General features: G+C 39.4%; 2 protein-coding genes across 3 annotated transcripts; one reads left to right on the top strand and one right to left on the bottom strand.

Annotated features, from left to right (window-relative positions):
- Positions 1 to 456: 456 nt before the first annotated feature.
- On the bottom strand, positions 457 to 9,034 carry ehhadh (enoyl-CoA, hydratase/3-hydroxyacyl CoA dehydrogenase). 2 transcript variants are annotated; one of them, XM_067516284.1, is made up of 7 exons: positions 8,719 to 9,034; positions 8,084 to 8,187; positions 7,262 to 7,431; positions 6,844 to 6,955; positions 6,299 to 6,403; positions 2,512 to 2,853; positions 457 to 2,120 (listed from the first exon to the last, which is right to left on the bottom strand). In XM_067516284.1, exons 1-7 carry the CDS (start codon positions 8,922 to 8,924, stop codon positions 868 to 870), a joined length of 2,292 nt encoding a protein of 763 aa, XP_067372385.1. In that variant the 5' UTR covers positions 8,925 to 9,034; the 3' UTR covers positions 457 to 867. The 2 variants fall into 2 exon arrangements, with proteins under 2 accessions (XP_067372385.1, XP_067372386.1); XM_067516285.1 differs by lacking the exon at positions 8,084 to 8,187 and having other exon boundaries at positions 8,719 to 8,848.
- A 124-nt stretch (positions 9,035 to 9,158) lies between these two features.
- On the top strand, positions 9,159 to 15,040 carry tmem41aa (transmembrane protein 41aa). The gene is made up of 5 exons (XM_067516298.1): positions 9,159 to 9,457; positions 10,283 to 10,433; positions 11,361 to 11,522; positions 12,954 to 13,092; positions 14,006 to 15,040. The coding sequence occupies exons 1-5, from the start codon at positions 9,282 to 9,284 to the stop codon at positions 14,224 to 14,226; spliced, it is 849 nt and encodes a 282-aa protein (XP_067372399.1). The 5' UTR covers positions 9,159 to 9,281; the 3' UTR covers positions 14,227 to 15,040.
- Positions 15,041 to 15,607: the final 567 nt, after the last annotated feature.

Here is a 15,607-nt window from a genome sequence, read left to right as displayed (position 1 = left end):
TTATTTATATGTTCTTTCATTTTTATTTCAGAAAATCAATAAAGGCTTTGAGAAATAACGTAGTTGAAGGCAAAATCAATGTAATAAAAATGTAATGTAAGTCTAACCCAGCGTGGAGTCTTCAACCGCTAGGTGGCAGCGCAAACATCTGCTCAGCCTTTGCTTGGCCCGTGATTCACTTGGGAAAGAGCCATTGATTTATATGAAAGCACTTGAGTTGTGTCTCAGCTGTGCTGTCAGCGTTTCAGCTTAGTCAGCAAAAGACAGGATCCTCAGACACACATCAGCAGTAGAGCATTTAGACTTTTCTCCTTTAGAAATAAAGGCTTTCCTGATGAAACTAATGCAGTGAAACCTAGCAATTCCTTGAAAAAAGCTAAGCAATACTTAACCACAATACTGTATGCAACGGAGTAGCTTGACATGAATAGGAGAGTAAAAACCCTAAAACCCTAATAAAATAGCAAGTATATATCTCTTTATTGATGTAATAAAAAAGATAATTAGGAAAAATGCCAAATTGTATTTATATAGATAAGAAATTTTTTTTTACAGCATTTTGTTCTGATTTTCATATGAAATCAGTTACTTAAAATTAGAGTAAGAGTAGATATTAAATAACTATAATCAACAAAAAGCTAAAAGCTTTTATATGATGGGATTTTGATGATATAAATCAGCATGCGATCATAAAACTATTAGCTCAGAGATAATAATAATCATCGAAAGCTGGCTATATTATCAACCACAGCCAAATGTAAGAAACCAATTATGATTATTAGTTCAAATCATGTTTATCACAGTATAGTATCAAGTTATTAAAGCTTAAATTTGTGACATTCAAAGGTGGCTGCAAATGCTTGAGATTCAAAGCTGGCTGTGGAGATTCTTGATGACTTCCCTCCACTTGTGAACCGGTGGGCTCCCTCTGGCCACCAGCCTTCTAAGCAGGCGGCAGGGCTGCAGGTGGGGCACATCAGGATGGGCCTGGTAGTAGTGCTCCAGCCTCTCCAGGACCTTCTCCAGCCCCACCATGCCTGAGTAGAACATGGGGCCTCCGCGGTGCCTCGGCCAGCCGTAGCCAAACACATAGATGACGTCTATGTCTTCAGGACCTGCAGCTATGCCATCCTCCAGGATGCGGAAGCCCTCATTGATCATTGCATAGAGGCAGCGTTCTAAGACCTCCTGGTGATCTATGTGGCGTGCCACCAGGCCATGCTGAGCTCTGTACTCTTCCAGAAAGTGGTGAAGCCAAGGATCTGAGCGGGCCACCCGACCGCCAGGTTTGTCATACTGGTACCATCCCCGGCCTGTTTTCTGACCAAACCGTCCTTGCTCACAGAGCAAGTCTGCCAGGGGGCTGTACCTGCGGCCTTCTCGGATTCTAGTTGACTGTCCTGAGGCCACACTAAGCCCTGCTAGCTTTTCTTCTTTCCTGATCCTCCAGCCCACGTCAAGCCCAGAGAGGTCAGACACTTTGAACACACCCATGGGAAACCCAAATTCCTCAATTGCTTGATCTACTAAGTCAGGCGTGGCTCCCTCTTCCAACAGGAAAGAAGCTTGCTCAGTGTACAACTTCAGCATGCGGTTTCCCACAAAGCCCCGGCAGTTTCCAACAGCCACACTGACTTTCCCCATTTTCTTTCCCAGTTGCATGGCTGTGGCCACGGCTTGAGGAGAGGACTGTGGTCCATACACAACCTCCAACAGCTTCATGACATGGGCTGGGGCAAAGAAGTGCATCCCGACAACCAGCTCTGGGTTGCGGCTTTGAGATGCCAGTTGGTCTACATCTAGTCCTGAGGTGTTGGTGCACAAGAGAGTGCCTGGTTTACACACAGCCGACAGCTGCCGGAAGACCTTCTTCTTTAGAGTCATGTCTTCAAACACTGCTTCAATGACTAGGTCAACATCTGCTAAATCCTGGAGGTTACAGCTGTAACTGATCTTATCAAGTGGGGGAGCCACCCCACGTCTCTTAGCTCCTCGATTCAACATGTCTGACACTGCTCTCTTCGCCTCCATCAACTGTTTCTCGTGGGTCTCCACAGTAATCACAGGCAACCCCGCCTGTGCCAGGGCCACTGTTATGCCTCTCCCCATGGTACCAAGACCTTAAGGGACAAAATTCACATGGTCACAACAGAAACATTGCTTCATAAAAATGTAAGTATAAAGGAGAATCATAGTACTCTCTTTTTGGGCGTATACACTATTCTTAGACTGTAAAAAATGTTGTCTTGCAACATAAGGTTTTCCTAAAGCTTGCAATTTTAATGCACAAGCTGCTGAGCGTCACATATCCAGATTGGCATACATCCCATTCTGCCTGCAGGGAAGAGAGACAGTTCATCTATTTAAACTCCAGTGAACTGTAAATGAGGCTTTAGTTTCTATGGACAACATAAATATGGAAATGCCACATACATAGCTTGCTGAGTAAATGTGCTTCTGTTTATTGAAACCTCAGAATAATAATGGAAATTAAAATCCCGAAGCGCTTACCAATGACAGCTACTTTATGTAGAGGCCTGGGCGTGCTTGTGTCCCAGCGGGCTCCACTGGGTATCCTCCACTTGCTGACGGCTCTCTGAGCAAAGAAACTGTACTGCAGAGCGCGAGCTTGGCCTGAAGTGTAGAGAGTGGCCATCAGCTCTTTCTCCCGCTCCATTCCTTGAGTGTAGGGCAGAGTGGCAGCTGCCCTCACTGCCTGGACACACGCAATTGGTGCTATGGCGCCGTGGGCACTTTTTCTCACCTTCTGCATCACGTTCTCACACAGAGCATCCACATCAGACACGTGCGGACACGGATAGGTGCTTATACGACGGGTATCCAGTGGTTTTCCTGAAATAGAAATGGTAGAAAAGTGAGTTCAGTCAAAAGTGATGTGGAGCTCAATAACTTTTGGTGCCAGTTAAGAGTTTAAATGTACATATCTGTATGCCTACATACTTTTATTTTTCAAGCATTTCCATTGTTGTTGCTTTTTAAAAACAATACTTTTTACAAATTGTCAACCAGCACTCTGGCGATAATGGCTTTTTCAGGCACACTCATCCGCTCAATCACTTCACAGCTTCTAAGAGCAGAGTGATTTGACAGACCATTTCCAAGATTATCTAAGGGACTCTGCCAGTGCACTGTTACACTTCACCTTGAATAAGACTGATCTGAAACTAAATGAAAAGCAACAATTTGGTTCCGGACAAAATAGTTTGTAAATTTTCAGCACTGAGAGCAAAGGGGGAAATTGAATTTTTGTGATTCTCAGGATGTGTAAAGCTGTACAATAGAAGAGCAATTTTCCAGGTGAGACTACATGAGAAGACTTAATATTACAGTCTAAAAACTTTACAACCTAAGACTTCCTGTCAGTGGAGATTTAAGCCTGGGAACAATAAGAATGAAGAAGATAGCCACTTTCCTAAAAGCCTTGTTAAAAGCATCTTAATTCCTATTCCCGCCTACTCTGACATGATTACACGAGACAGTAGTCAGAATCCTTCTCGGCTCCACTGAATTACACTCAGCTGTGGGCTCTGGGCCAGAAACTGGGACACCATGGCAAAGCTTAAAGGAACAGAAGCCCTATCTAATTTAGAGTACCCACTTAGATCAATAACAAACAATTTTGTCTGAGAGAGTGAAGTCTGTATCAATAAATCAGGGCTGAAGAATGAAACCTGAAGGTAATTTGGGGTCAGTAAATGCAGACTCTCTAGAATTAAATGTCAATGAGATGCCGTGTGCAATGTGATTCCAATGTACTTTAGGAGGGCATTATTGCAGCAGTTAATCTGTAAATGGTTGAGCTGTGGATTTGTTGTGTAGCAAGTAGGAAGCCTGGCTGTCCTGACAGATGTAGCGGGCAGATGCTGCAACTACTGGGCTAAAAAAAAAAAGTTAATCTCGTCAGCGGACAGTGTGTGTGTGCCTGAGTCCACATGTGCATCAGTTTTCGAGCACAAACTGCTGTTTGCATAAATGTATACCCATGTGCATGCTGTAGTGTTGTATGTTTGCAACTCTGGACGTGAAATGGTAAATGTATTCTGTGCTGGTTGATTCAACAGTCGTGCATCTCAATGTCACTGACACTTAGTTTGTAAATTTAGACACATATTTGCTGTCCCCATATAACACTATTGCTTATCAACCCAAGAGCGGAGTATCAGTTAAAATCCACAGATTTTGGCTATCTCTGCGAATCTCCCATCTTGTATGCCTTTGGCTTCTCTGACTCACTCTTTAAGCCTCAGCTTTACTAACAACACTCACTTTTTCACACCCACTCAAAGCCATCTTGACAGTATTGTATGAGGAAAAAAAACATTTCTAAAAAGCATAATACTGCAGTCATCTTTTGATTGTAAAATGTTGCTTTACATGCAATCCTAGATGTGTGCTGTTGACATTTTCTACAGATGTACAGAAATTGTTTGCTAAAAAGGCCCAAATTAAAACCTTTAATACCCACCTAAATGTCTCAGAAATTAACAGTCATTGCCAAGTAAGCTGTCAGCAAACAGCTGAAGATAACAACTCCGAGCAAGTAATTCCCTACCTATAGTTATAAAAACATAATCTCATGTTAATTTCCTGCAGAATACTGATCGGCTCTGATACAATCTTTATGAACTCTGACAATGTTTACACAGATACTACACACACAAGAGTGGGTGTTGTACCTACTGGTTCACAATACCAAAGGAGACTGAGAATTCTTTGAGAAGGATTAGTTTGACATTCTAAGGAATATGCTCATTCTCTTTCTAAGACTTAGTTAATAAGAACATTCTTTTTATATCAGTAGATATTGATAATTATTACTGTACAAGTTTATAAGCTCATGTGAGATACCCACAATACAATGTGTACACACAAACTCCAATGTCACTATATAACAAGTTTTCACTATGGACAGAATTTATAGCAATGTAAGAAAGATACAATATGGCTCGGCCTACTGTATACTAAACACAATTATGATACTATGGCACCAAGATGTAATAACAGTTTTTTGTTGGGGTTAATTAAAAAAAAATATTACACAATATTTGTGAGCTTTAGAGGTACCAGTATACCATACATTATATTGCCAAAAGTATTCACTCACCTTTTCACATAAATGAATTCAGGTGCACAAAGCAAGGTCCATAAAGACATGGATGAGTGAGTTTGGTGTGGAAGAACTTGACTGGCCTGCACAGAGTCCTGACCTCAACCCCATAGAACACCTTTGGGATGAATTAAAGCAAACACTGCGAGCACTGTGTATCATGTATTTCATAAACACACTCCTAAACTTTGTGGAAAGACTTCCCAGAAGAGTTGAAGCGGTTATAGCTGCAAAGGGTAGGCCAACGTCATATTAAACCCTATGGATTAAGAATGGGATGTGACTAAAATTCATATGGGTCTAAAGGCAGGTGAGCGAATACTTTTGGCAATATAGTGTATTTTACCCCTTGGAAAGAGACAGAGAGCACAATGGCTGCAGTCTTTAGTTTCACATTAAAAAGGCAGACATAAGTGTTATCATTTTTTTCCTACCCACCTCCATTATTATATCATTTATCCTAAAGTCAAACTACTACTTGAAATTTGAAATAAAATGTATATAAATATGGCATTTGTTAAATTGTTATGAAAAATAAGGTCATCCTCTGCAAAAGAGGAGCAGTGGGGAAACAAATTCTGTCAAAAAAGTGTCAGAAAAGAATAAATATTATATGTTACTTTAGCTTTTAAGTTGAGCCTTCTAGAGTTGCCTGTGAGACCTACCACTTAGCAAATCTGAATCCTTCACAAAGACTAAAAAGTGATTCCTCGTAAACTGCAGAAACAGGGCACACTAGCCATCCATTTGGTGTGTAAATGAGTCTTTTTATCAAGTGTGGGGCAAGTCTCATCCTCCTAAATGATGGGCAAGGATCCATAATTAATATTATAGCAAATGTTTGTCCCCTTTTGCCCTTCTGAATAATAAAGCAAAAGCTGTGAAGACGTCAGAGCACATTTGACAGAGCCATAAAACATTTATATCTTCTGTGGTGGAGGATCTGCCTGCTGTGTTTGCTGTTTCCTTTGACTTCCACAACCTACATGTTGATACTTCTTGATGTAGGACTTGCCCAAAATAACTGCTCTAGGAGCAGTAACAGTAAAATAACTGCTCTAGGAGCAGTTATTTTGAGTAATCGTTGCTTCCAGTCAGTTAATTTTTAAAGCTGTGAAAAGGGACTGGAGTTTATAAAGGTGTGCTAAGGTTTTTATTTGTGAATCTCACCAGCCACACTTAGGGCAAACTTCACAGCTGCATCCACAGTTGCGTGATCAGTAACCTGATCCACTATTCCAAGTTGCAGTGCTTCAGCAGCAGTCACATGGCGGCCTGTGGGAGACAGAAAAGACATCAGGGACAATATTTCATGTTCTTCTATTAAATAAGAATCAAGTGACGTGTTAAGACCTTTATAGACAAGAGGCTTCACTGGCATTATAAAATTAAATACATAGTGACATCTGCTGGTCATAATACTAAACTACCAATCTCTTGGTAATGCAAGATGCACAGTGGCCACAAAGCTTATCAATTAGTCTGCCAAGGCGACGTTAATAATTTACTTTCCAAACTATAGTGTGCATAAGTATTTGTATGTTAATTTTAGTAAAATACACCTAAAAAAAAGAAAAAAAAAACCCACACAGGTGGACAGACTTCTGTGTTTAGTGATATTTTTTAGTAGTGTTCAGTAGGCTACTTTAAAAACTGTTTAAACTGATCATACTGTAACTTTATCATAGCCAGTAAATATAATTTGTGTTTGTCACCTGTGGTGATGAGGTCTAAGGCAGCTGGGACCCCAATAAGTCTTGGCAGACGCTGGGATCCCCCTGCAGCTGGCAGCAGACCCAGCGTAACCTCTGGAAGCCCCAGTCTGGCCTGGAATGACACAAAGTCACAATCAGTCACGTAAACACACTCAGTGATGAAGGGACTGAAGTGTGAGATTCTGTGACATTCACTGGCAAGATCATTTTATGACCTAAAAATAAACACAATCTCAAGATTGTGACTGGCTTTATTTAACCTCTGGAAATTCAAAAAACTGATCTCAAAGATTGTGCAAACATGGCAATTCAATAATTCATTGGAGAGATACTCTCCACACTGTTAGTCAAAGATTCCTGCAGCTCAACTTTACAGCTTAAATTTTGACAGAGAATGAGATCTGAAGCATGGACTAACTTTGGAGTGTGCGATTCGATAATGACAGCCAAGTGCCAACTCAAGACCTCCGCCTAAAGCGCTCCCTTCTATAGCTGCCACCATTGGTTTGGTTGCACACTCAATGGTGTGGATCATCGGTATCAGTGGAGGCCCAGACATGTTTTTCCCAAACTCCTTGATGTCTGCTCCTGTTATGTGGATAAAACGAATTATATTATCAAAGAGATTTTAATGTAAAGACAGAGACGACCATCTCTAATACAAGGTGCATCTGTTTTCACCTCTTTCTGGATGATTGTCGTTAAAAAGGAAATTACACAACATGCTTAGTTTTGGTTTTAAAAACCACATACAGCTGATTAGAGCTTAAACTATTGTGTAATTATTTACTTTTAATTTTGTCATCAAGGGATTTGGCTCCATCAAATTTATGATGTCCCAATTCACGTGAAGTACAGGAATTAATATCCTCTATTGTTTATCTTCTTTCTCCCTCGATAACTGCTTCCGGCATGAAAGAAATCCATAGAATTTTCAAAGTATGATAGAAATTGCTATGTTCTTCAGAGAATTAAAGGATTCTCTATCGAGCATTATTGTACACATAAGAATAATTCCCCACAAAAAAAAACATCACTAAGATGAAAACATCAAGGGCAAATAAGGGATCTGAGATCAAATGCACCTATCATTTGCAAATAGATCTTTGAGTTATGCATTTTCTTTTGAAAGAAAATGTAAACAGTTCATATCTGAAACCAGCAATAAACAAAGCTATGTATTTGGATTTGTGTCATGGTTTTGAAGTTACGGGAAATTAAAAAGAAATAAAATTCCTACCCCCACAGAATATTCCATCCTGGCCACAGATAACCACTGATTTCACCTGTGGGTCCCCCAGTGCCTTCTCCACAGTGTCAACAATTCCCTGCCTCACTGCTGCACTGTATAAAATAAAGTAAAAATAAAAATAAATGACTTTCTATGCAGCAGCATATCTTCTACATAAATATTAGATAGTGCTGACACATTTCCATAAGCGAAATAAAATTGTGGCAGCTAAAGGCTGATTTCATTTGAACTACAAACATCACATAGATATAATATATATAATGCATATTATAATAAAAACACAGTACAGCATAATATAGATAATCTTTAACCATGCACCATATTTTTTTGGTCATCACAGATTATATAAATCTGTAATGTACTGCAATATTGTATCTGGTTGTCTGGTGCTAAGTAGCTGTCAGATAAATTTTGAGTAAAACTGATCTAAAAAGGAGTCTACAAATGTCTTTGTTGGGTAACGTTAAATGGAATTATCAACATTTGAAAACTTTTTAATCTAACAAACCCTTTCTTTGTGCACTAACTGCTGCGCCTCTAATTTGTCAACACATAGTCCACAACAGACGAAGTTGCATGAATTTAAGTGATTTAAAGCAACTTTGTTTGGGACTTCAGCTCACCTGAGGGCATTAACAGGCGGATTACTGAGAGTAATCAATCCCACGGACCCCGAAATGCGACTATATTGAGCCATGGTGTCGATGAACACTGCAAGTTTTCGCACTCCTTTCTCGTCTGCAGACTGAACTTTGTAACTACGCTCCTGCTGGCAGGATAACAGCACCTTTGTCACACTTTCTCTCCATAACGTACTGTAGCTGTGCATGCACTTCAGACTTACTTTCTTCTTCTGTGTTTATTTTTTAGGTGACGGTGACCGGGAGCATGGTCCCCACCCGGTGTGGAGTTGACCGGAAATCACCATTGGCTATATTTATTTTACCAAATATTTTATTTCTCCTGTTTACATGTATTAAAATACATACAAAAATATAGTGTTTGATCAAATATATTGTTTAATCTTAATAAAACATTTGTAATTATAACGCGAACTTTTACATCCGGGTGTGTTGGCACGGATATGTGACGTCGTTGCAGAGGTTGGGTGTTTGTGATTTCCGTTGCTTTCCGATAACAGGGGGTGAAAGCAGGTTGCTGGTTGCTGGTTAATAAAGTCAGGAATATGCGCTCAGTTGTTGGATTAATCGCTGTAGTTGCTATAGCCACTCTGTACCTGTATTCGCTGTCCCTGTACCTTCCTGCGGCGCCGCGACGACGTCCTCATCCCACCGCTGAGACCGAACATGTGGAGACAGCAGGGTCCGAGCAGCCCCCTGACAGCTCCGAAGAACACAGCAGGTGACCGCCACTAGCTGTTAGCGTTAGCCAGAGAAAGTACGTCCTTATCCCCCACGTTAGTACGTTAGTCACAGATATATTTCAATATTGACGGTATTTAATGCACTGCTTTAACTTAACTGTCACTAGCTAGCCAACGGGAGCTTACACACACTTATCTACTACAGCCAGAAATACCAGTAACTATCTGGACAATAATAATAGTGATGTTAATATATATTATGGTTCTAAAGAACTTTTACACTGATTTGTTAAAACATGTAAATATTAGCATTTCGGATTTCTTGATTATGAAATGTTGAATGCCACTTTACTCTTAATACCTGAAGTAAATTAATACTCAACAAAAAAGTGATATATATTTTTATGAATCTTAAGTAATTGTTATACTCACCTGAATTACATATAAGCAACATGTGCTATGTTGTCTATGTTAAATAGAAAAGGACTGAGACTAACAATATATTATAGTTTAATCTGCCATTATGTTCAAAGTTAAGTTGCTGAAAATGTAAGTCAATAAAATAGTAAGAATGCCCAATGCAACATAAAGCCAAAATCTAAAAATGAAATTAATTAATATTTTTTTAGATCACATTTGATTCATTTGGTAGTAGCCTAATCCACCTATGATTTTACCTCGATCTATGAGACCTAAACAGATATGGAGGAAATTCAAATCCTTTTGTCACATTATTCTTTAAATTTACAGTGCAAGTCACATTTCCAGTGGTAACATAAACATATTTTTCTATATTGCCAATCCAATGTGCATATGACAGTCAGTAGATGATGTGGGTAACTTCAGTGTTGATAATTCTGCAGATTGAAGTTCCCTTCAGACCTGGAGGAGCTGAGGGAACTGGCTGAGCTGCTGCAGTTTTACAAGACTGAGCACACTGGATATGTGCTGCTACTCTTCTGTAGTGCATATCTGTACAAGCAATCCTTTGCCATTCCTGGATCCTCATTCCTGGTAAGGTAAAAATAGTCTCTGATGTTCTTTGTACCGATGCTAGATAAGAACATATTTGAAGAAATTGAAAAAAAAACTGGGTTTATACCTGTCTCATGTTGGATTTGTTATAACACGAATAAAACTGTTTATTTTTATCTTCATAGACTATTATTATTCCCAACATTTTGCATGTTCACACATGAAGGATAGGGGAATATGACTCATGGATTGAAATTTGGCAGAAACCTTCATGTTAGGTGTAACAGAAATAGGTTTGCATGCAAGATGTACAGGGAAAATAAAAGAGGCACTTGACCTACATGTGTGCAGCTTCAGCCTTTTCTTAGAAGACATGCTGAGGATAAAAATAGATCATGTAAACAACAAAGAGATATTAGATTAGTGACTGGTAAGTTGTCAATACTTATATAGCACTTTCGATGTTTCTCATTCACCCATTCACACTGACAATCAGACACACACTCACACACTGATGGGGGGGAATTGCTATGCAGCTGGCCAACACTCACCGGGAGAAAATAAGTCGTGGTTCAGTGTCTTGCTCAAGGACACTTTGACATGTGACCGGAAAAGCCGAAGATCGAACTAACAACCGTGGGATTGATGGACGACTGCCCTACCTACTGCACCACAGTCTTTCTGCATCAGCTATGCTGGACTGTTGAACTGGTTACCATTGATTTCCCTGCCTCAGTTACACAACAGTAATACTTTTGCACAACTGAGTGTGAAGTGAAAGGCCAAAACCGCACACCACATTTAGGTGAAAGTAGCTTCCACAGTGTGTCTTTTACTTGAAACCATTGCTACACCACAAAGTAGTTCTCTCTTTTCACAGAGATAGATACTGTAGATCTGTCAATTGACCTTTATACACAAATTGATGATGTCTACTACTGCAGGCCTTTGCACTTTTCATTGCAGAACATTCTTGCTGGAGCCATATTTGGACCATATCAAGGACTGCTGCTAGCCTGTGTGCTCACCACTGTGGGTTCCACCATGTGCTACCTCTTGTCCCAGGCCTTCGGAAAACAATACATTATGAACCTCTTTCCCGAGAAAGTCTCTATGCTGCAGAGGAAGGTACTTCTGTGACACCGTATTCAGCAAACTCATGCATGGCAGCACACACAGCAGGATTATATTTGACCTAAAATCTTGTAAACTTTTTTTTAATTATGTTTCTTCTAGTTGTGAATGTCTTTTACATAGAGAGAAAAAGATCTGCTCATATTGTCTCACTGAGGCTTACATGTCTGTACTTTACTTACACACAATGCACATAGTGTGCAAAAACTGTAACAAACCCAATGTGTCAGCTATCATCAGTGTTTTACCAAAGTCCAAACAAAGATGTTTTTTAAAGTCTGACATGATCCGACATCTATATCATTATTGATCCCAGGTTCACCTCAGTGGCCCGTACATTTCAACATTCTCAAATCACAAATTGCTATGACACAACACTGCACAAAACATTGCATTATAACAGGGCGTAGAGACAGCGCCACTAAAACAAAGTGCCCTTCAACACCCACAACTATCAGTTGGTGTTATGATATCTGGGTAATTAATTGATACTCCAGGATCAACCTAAATCATCAGGAAAAGTAACCGAATAATAGATGAAAGAACATGGAACTCAACAAAGGAAATTGTGAATTTTGAAAATCCTCATAGAAAACTAGAAAATGCACTTAGAAGAGCGCAGACCTTCACCATGGAGTTTTTGTCATTTTACAATAATACATCAATGTAGTTTGCAGATTAATCCTACTTTGAGCTTTAACACCATAAAGTGAGAAACTTACAGTTAATATAGTTTGTTTATATAGTCCGTCATCTGGCCCTGTCTGTCAGCTGCATAAGCAAAATAATGCTGCGTTTCGTTTTTGGAATCTGCTTTTTCTACAAGCCCTGTATGATTGGGAAGAACCCTTGTATTTGCAGCCATGTCTCTTATACACCATGAGAGCTGCCTGCTGACAGTTAGTGTATAGATGACTGTTAGGCCCACTATTCCTCCAGACAGGTAGTAGAAACAGTGCTACACACACACACAGACACAGACACAGACACAGACACACACACAGAGCTCCACTGCAGCACTTCAGCATAGCTCAGGAAAAACTGCTCAGCCCAAAACACTGCACAAGTGCTGATCCTTAAAAAATGTAGTTTAGCACAGTTTTTACCAGTAGGGTATTATCTTTCTTGTATCATTATACTGTGCAATCTGTCACATGGAAATTAATTTTACATGACATGTTAACTAACACTGAGTCTTAGTCTGAAGAAAACACCTTTTATTGAGTTAGGTAAGCTTTTCTTCAACGCCTGATATTTGGGCAGTGCCTGTAAGTGTTTTAGATTTGTGTCATTCCCCAAAATGGATAAAGGTTTTCTCGAACCCTAACAAGATCAAATTAATCTTGTTATTTTTCTGCTGATAAACTACAAAGTATATTGTCGTGGTTACTACAAGTTGTTTAACATCTGTTTTCTTATTATCAGATTGAAGAAAACCAGGATTGTCTGTTCTTCTTTCTGCTCTTCCTGAGATTCTTTCCCATGACTCCCAACTGGTTTCTGAACATGTCTGCTCCGATTGTAAACATCCCCATCACTTTCTTCTTCTGCTCAGTCTTCATTGGTAAGCCTGAATGGTGCTTTCCCCATGTTCACCATACTGTACACAAGGTACTCAGTAGGCCTAAACAATGAACAACAATAAAGACAGACAATAATACTAAAGCTTATATATGAAGTAGCACTGAACAATATACAAAAATAATTAAATTGCAATTTAAAAAAATACTTTTTTAGAGCAACTTTGGGATTGCGATTTAGAAAATGTTTTGTTTTGTTCTTCAAAAGTTTCTCCTCTTCTGTGTTATTCAGTGCAAGCAAGCTATAAATGATTAATAAAACCAGCATTGCATAGAATATTAATTTGACTACTCTTTTATGTTGGCCGTGCAACACACGGACACATACAGTTGAAAGAAATCACCTAGACAAACATATTCATTCAACCATTCTGTTCTTAGCTTGGTGTCCATTACAATTTTGTTTCTACCAACTCTGCATTTCCGTCTCTGCCTCTCTCCAACTGTACTCCCCAATCTCCCCTCTTTCCTGCACACTGAAAATACCAACCAACAATAACATGCAAATATGTCATCAAGGTTCCACATAAACGGTGTAGCCCCTCTCTTATGCCAACAGGAATGTTATACAGAACATGGAAAGTTTACTTTGAAAATTAAATAAATAAAATTAAGTGTTTTCATCAACTTCTGGGTTTGCTTCAACCAAGCCTCTATTACTACAATCAGCGGCACTGAATTTGAACTTGTTTGTGTCTTCATCCACTCTCACTCACTTCATCTGGAGGTGGGGTAGAGCAGATTTCTGTATGAGAAGCCTGTTGGAGCAATGCTCTTATTATTGTAGTGTAAAAAAAAAAAAATGTAATCGCAGCTTTAGTTATTTGAAAGCCATATTATATCCACTCCAAAACAATCATTCACCCTTATTATGATGTTTCCTGTCCGCTTCCATAGGTCTCCTGCCGTACAACTTCATCTGTGTTCAGACGGGTGTCATGCTGTCTGACGTGTCGTCGCTGGATGACTTGTTCTCTTGGGAGCGGCTGTTGCAGTTGCTGGCCATCGCCTGCATGGCTCTGCTGCCCGGTTCTCTCATCCGCTACTTCAGTCAAAGGCGTCTCAAACTGAATGACCAGTCACAGAATGGAGTCATCACTAATAAGAAAGTCCAGTGATTGTTCTGGAAATTAATTTGTTTCCAAAAACCATAATGCCCTCAAAGAGTGACTCTATTTAAAGCGATGGCTCTTCAGAAAAGCTTTGTGCACACACACGTGTGACAGCCTCTTTATCTGGAGTGCTTTACTTCTTTGCAGCCACCTTGAAATGGAATAAGTCTGCAGCTTTGAGAAGCATTCAGCTGGGGTAATGGAATTTGAAGCTGAGTATTTTGTGTTGTCAAGTGTCAGTGCCTCCGTTTCACAACATGTGAGCACAGCATACACAGTAAATGTAAATTAATGTACAGTGATCAGATGGAGATGGAATGATTTTTAAGTACTTTATAAGGATATTGTTGCACTCCTGTTACAGTGTATGTACTGCTTTAGTGTTTAAAGTGCCTGCAGTCATAGACTTAAACTTTTACCTCCAGCATTGACTGGATGGTTCAGAAGATTGTTTTGTTGGGTTCGTGTAATGATTTTATTTGTAATTGAATCACTGAATATGTTTGCACAATATACTGTACAACTTGAAGTTGTATTTTTCTTGTTTGACAATTACGGTGGGGTTTTTTAGTATTTTAGTGTATATAGTACATTTTATACCTATAATTGGACTCTAAACTGAATGTTTTTTCTAATTGTACCACAGACCAGAATTTGGTCTCCAGAAGACAAGAAATTCATGTTGAGCAGCTGATTTGTGTAACCAGTTGAATTTTATTGTGGGATACATTTTGTGATTGAAGTACTTTTTTACCATCTCATGATATAAATAATGAATGTGCAGTGTGAAGAAGTTTCTTATATAAAGTTATTGTTTATATGTCTTTTGAACAGTACTTTGGTTCTGCAGTGCCCGTGCTGCACAAAGTTTAGTTTAGAACCTTGTTGTATCTGTGTCTATGACATTATAAGATTTCAGATGTCACCTTTAATCCACAACTGAAAACAACATGGAAGCAAAAAAAGAGCTCCAGAACTTTCCTTTCAAATTCTTTATTGCTCAGATCCAGGTTGCTCAGCAATACAGTTCACTCACAACTCAAAACAACAGCATGGCTGTTACCAGAGAGGCATGGATCCACAAGATGTATTAAACACAGATCATATGTCTGTCCAGCGCACGTCACTGATTAAATTTAGGTGTTAGGGCCTTTTGGCCCATGGTAAATGTAGGACTTGAGGGTTGTGGCTTACTGAGGAAACAAAAGGAATCTCCCAAATAGTGAAATGCAGTTAAGAAATAGATCCACGTGAAACCACTGCTAAAATCTAGTGCTATATGAAGTGTGGTACATACTGGATCGCCTACAACAGTCTCATGCAATGCTTCGTGTTTAACAAGATGGGACAAAAAAAAGCATACATCTGATCAGACTTTCCTAAATCA

This window comes from Channa argus, chromosome 9 (genome assembly GCF_033026475.1).
Source record: "Channa argus isolate prfri chromosome 9, Channa argus male v1.0, whole genome shotgun sequence".
NCBI classification, from domain to species: domain Eukaryota; kingdom Metazoa; phylum Chordata; class Actinopteri; order Anabantiformes; family Channidae; genus Channa; species Channa argus.
The sequence above is the reverse complement of the archived record's forward strand: the minus strand, read 5'-3'. Positions and strand labels throughout refer to the sequence as shown.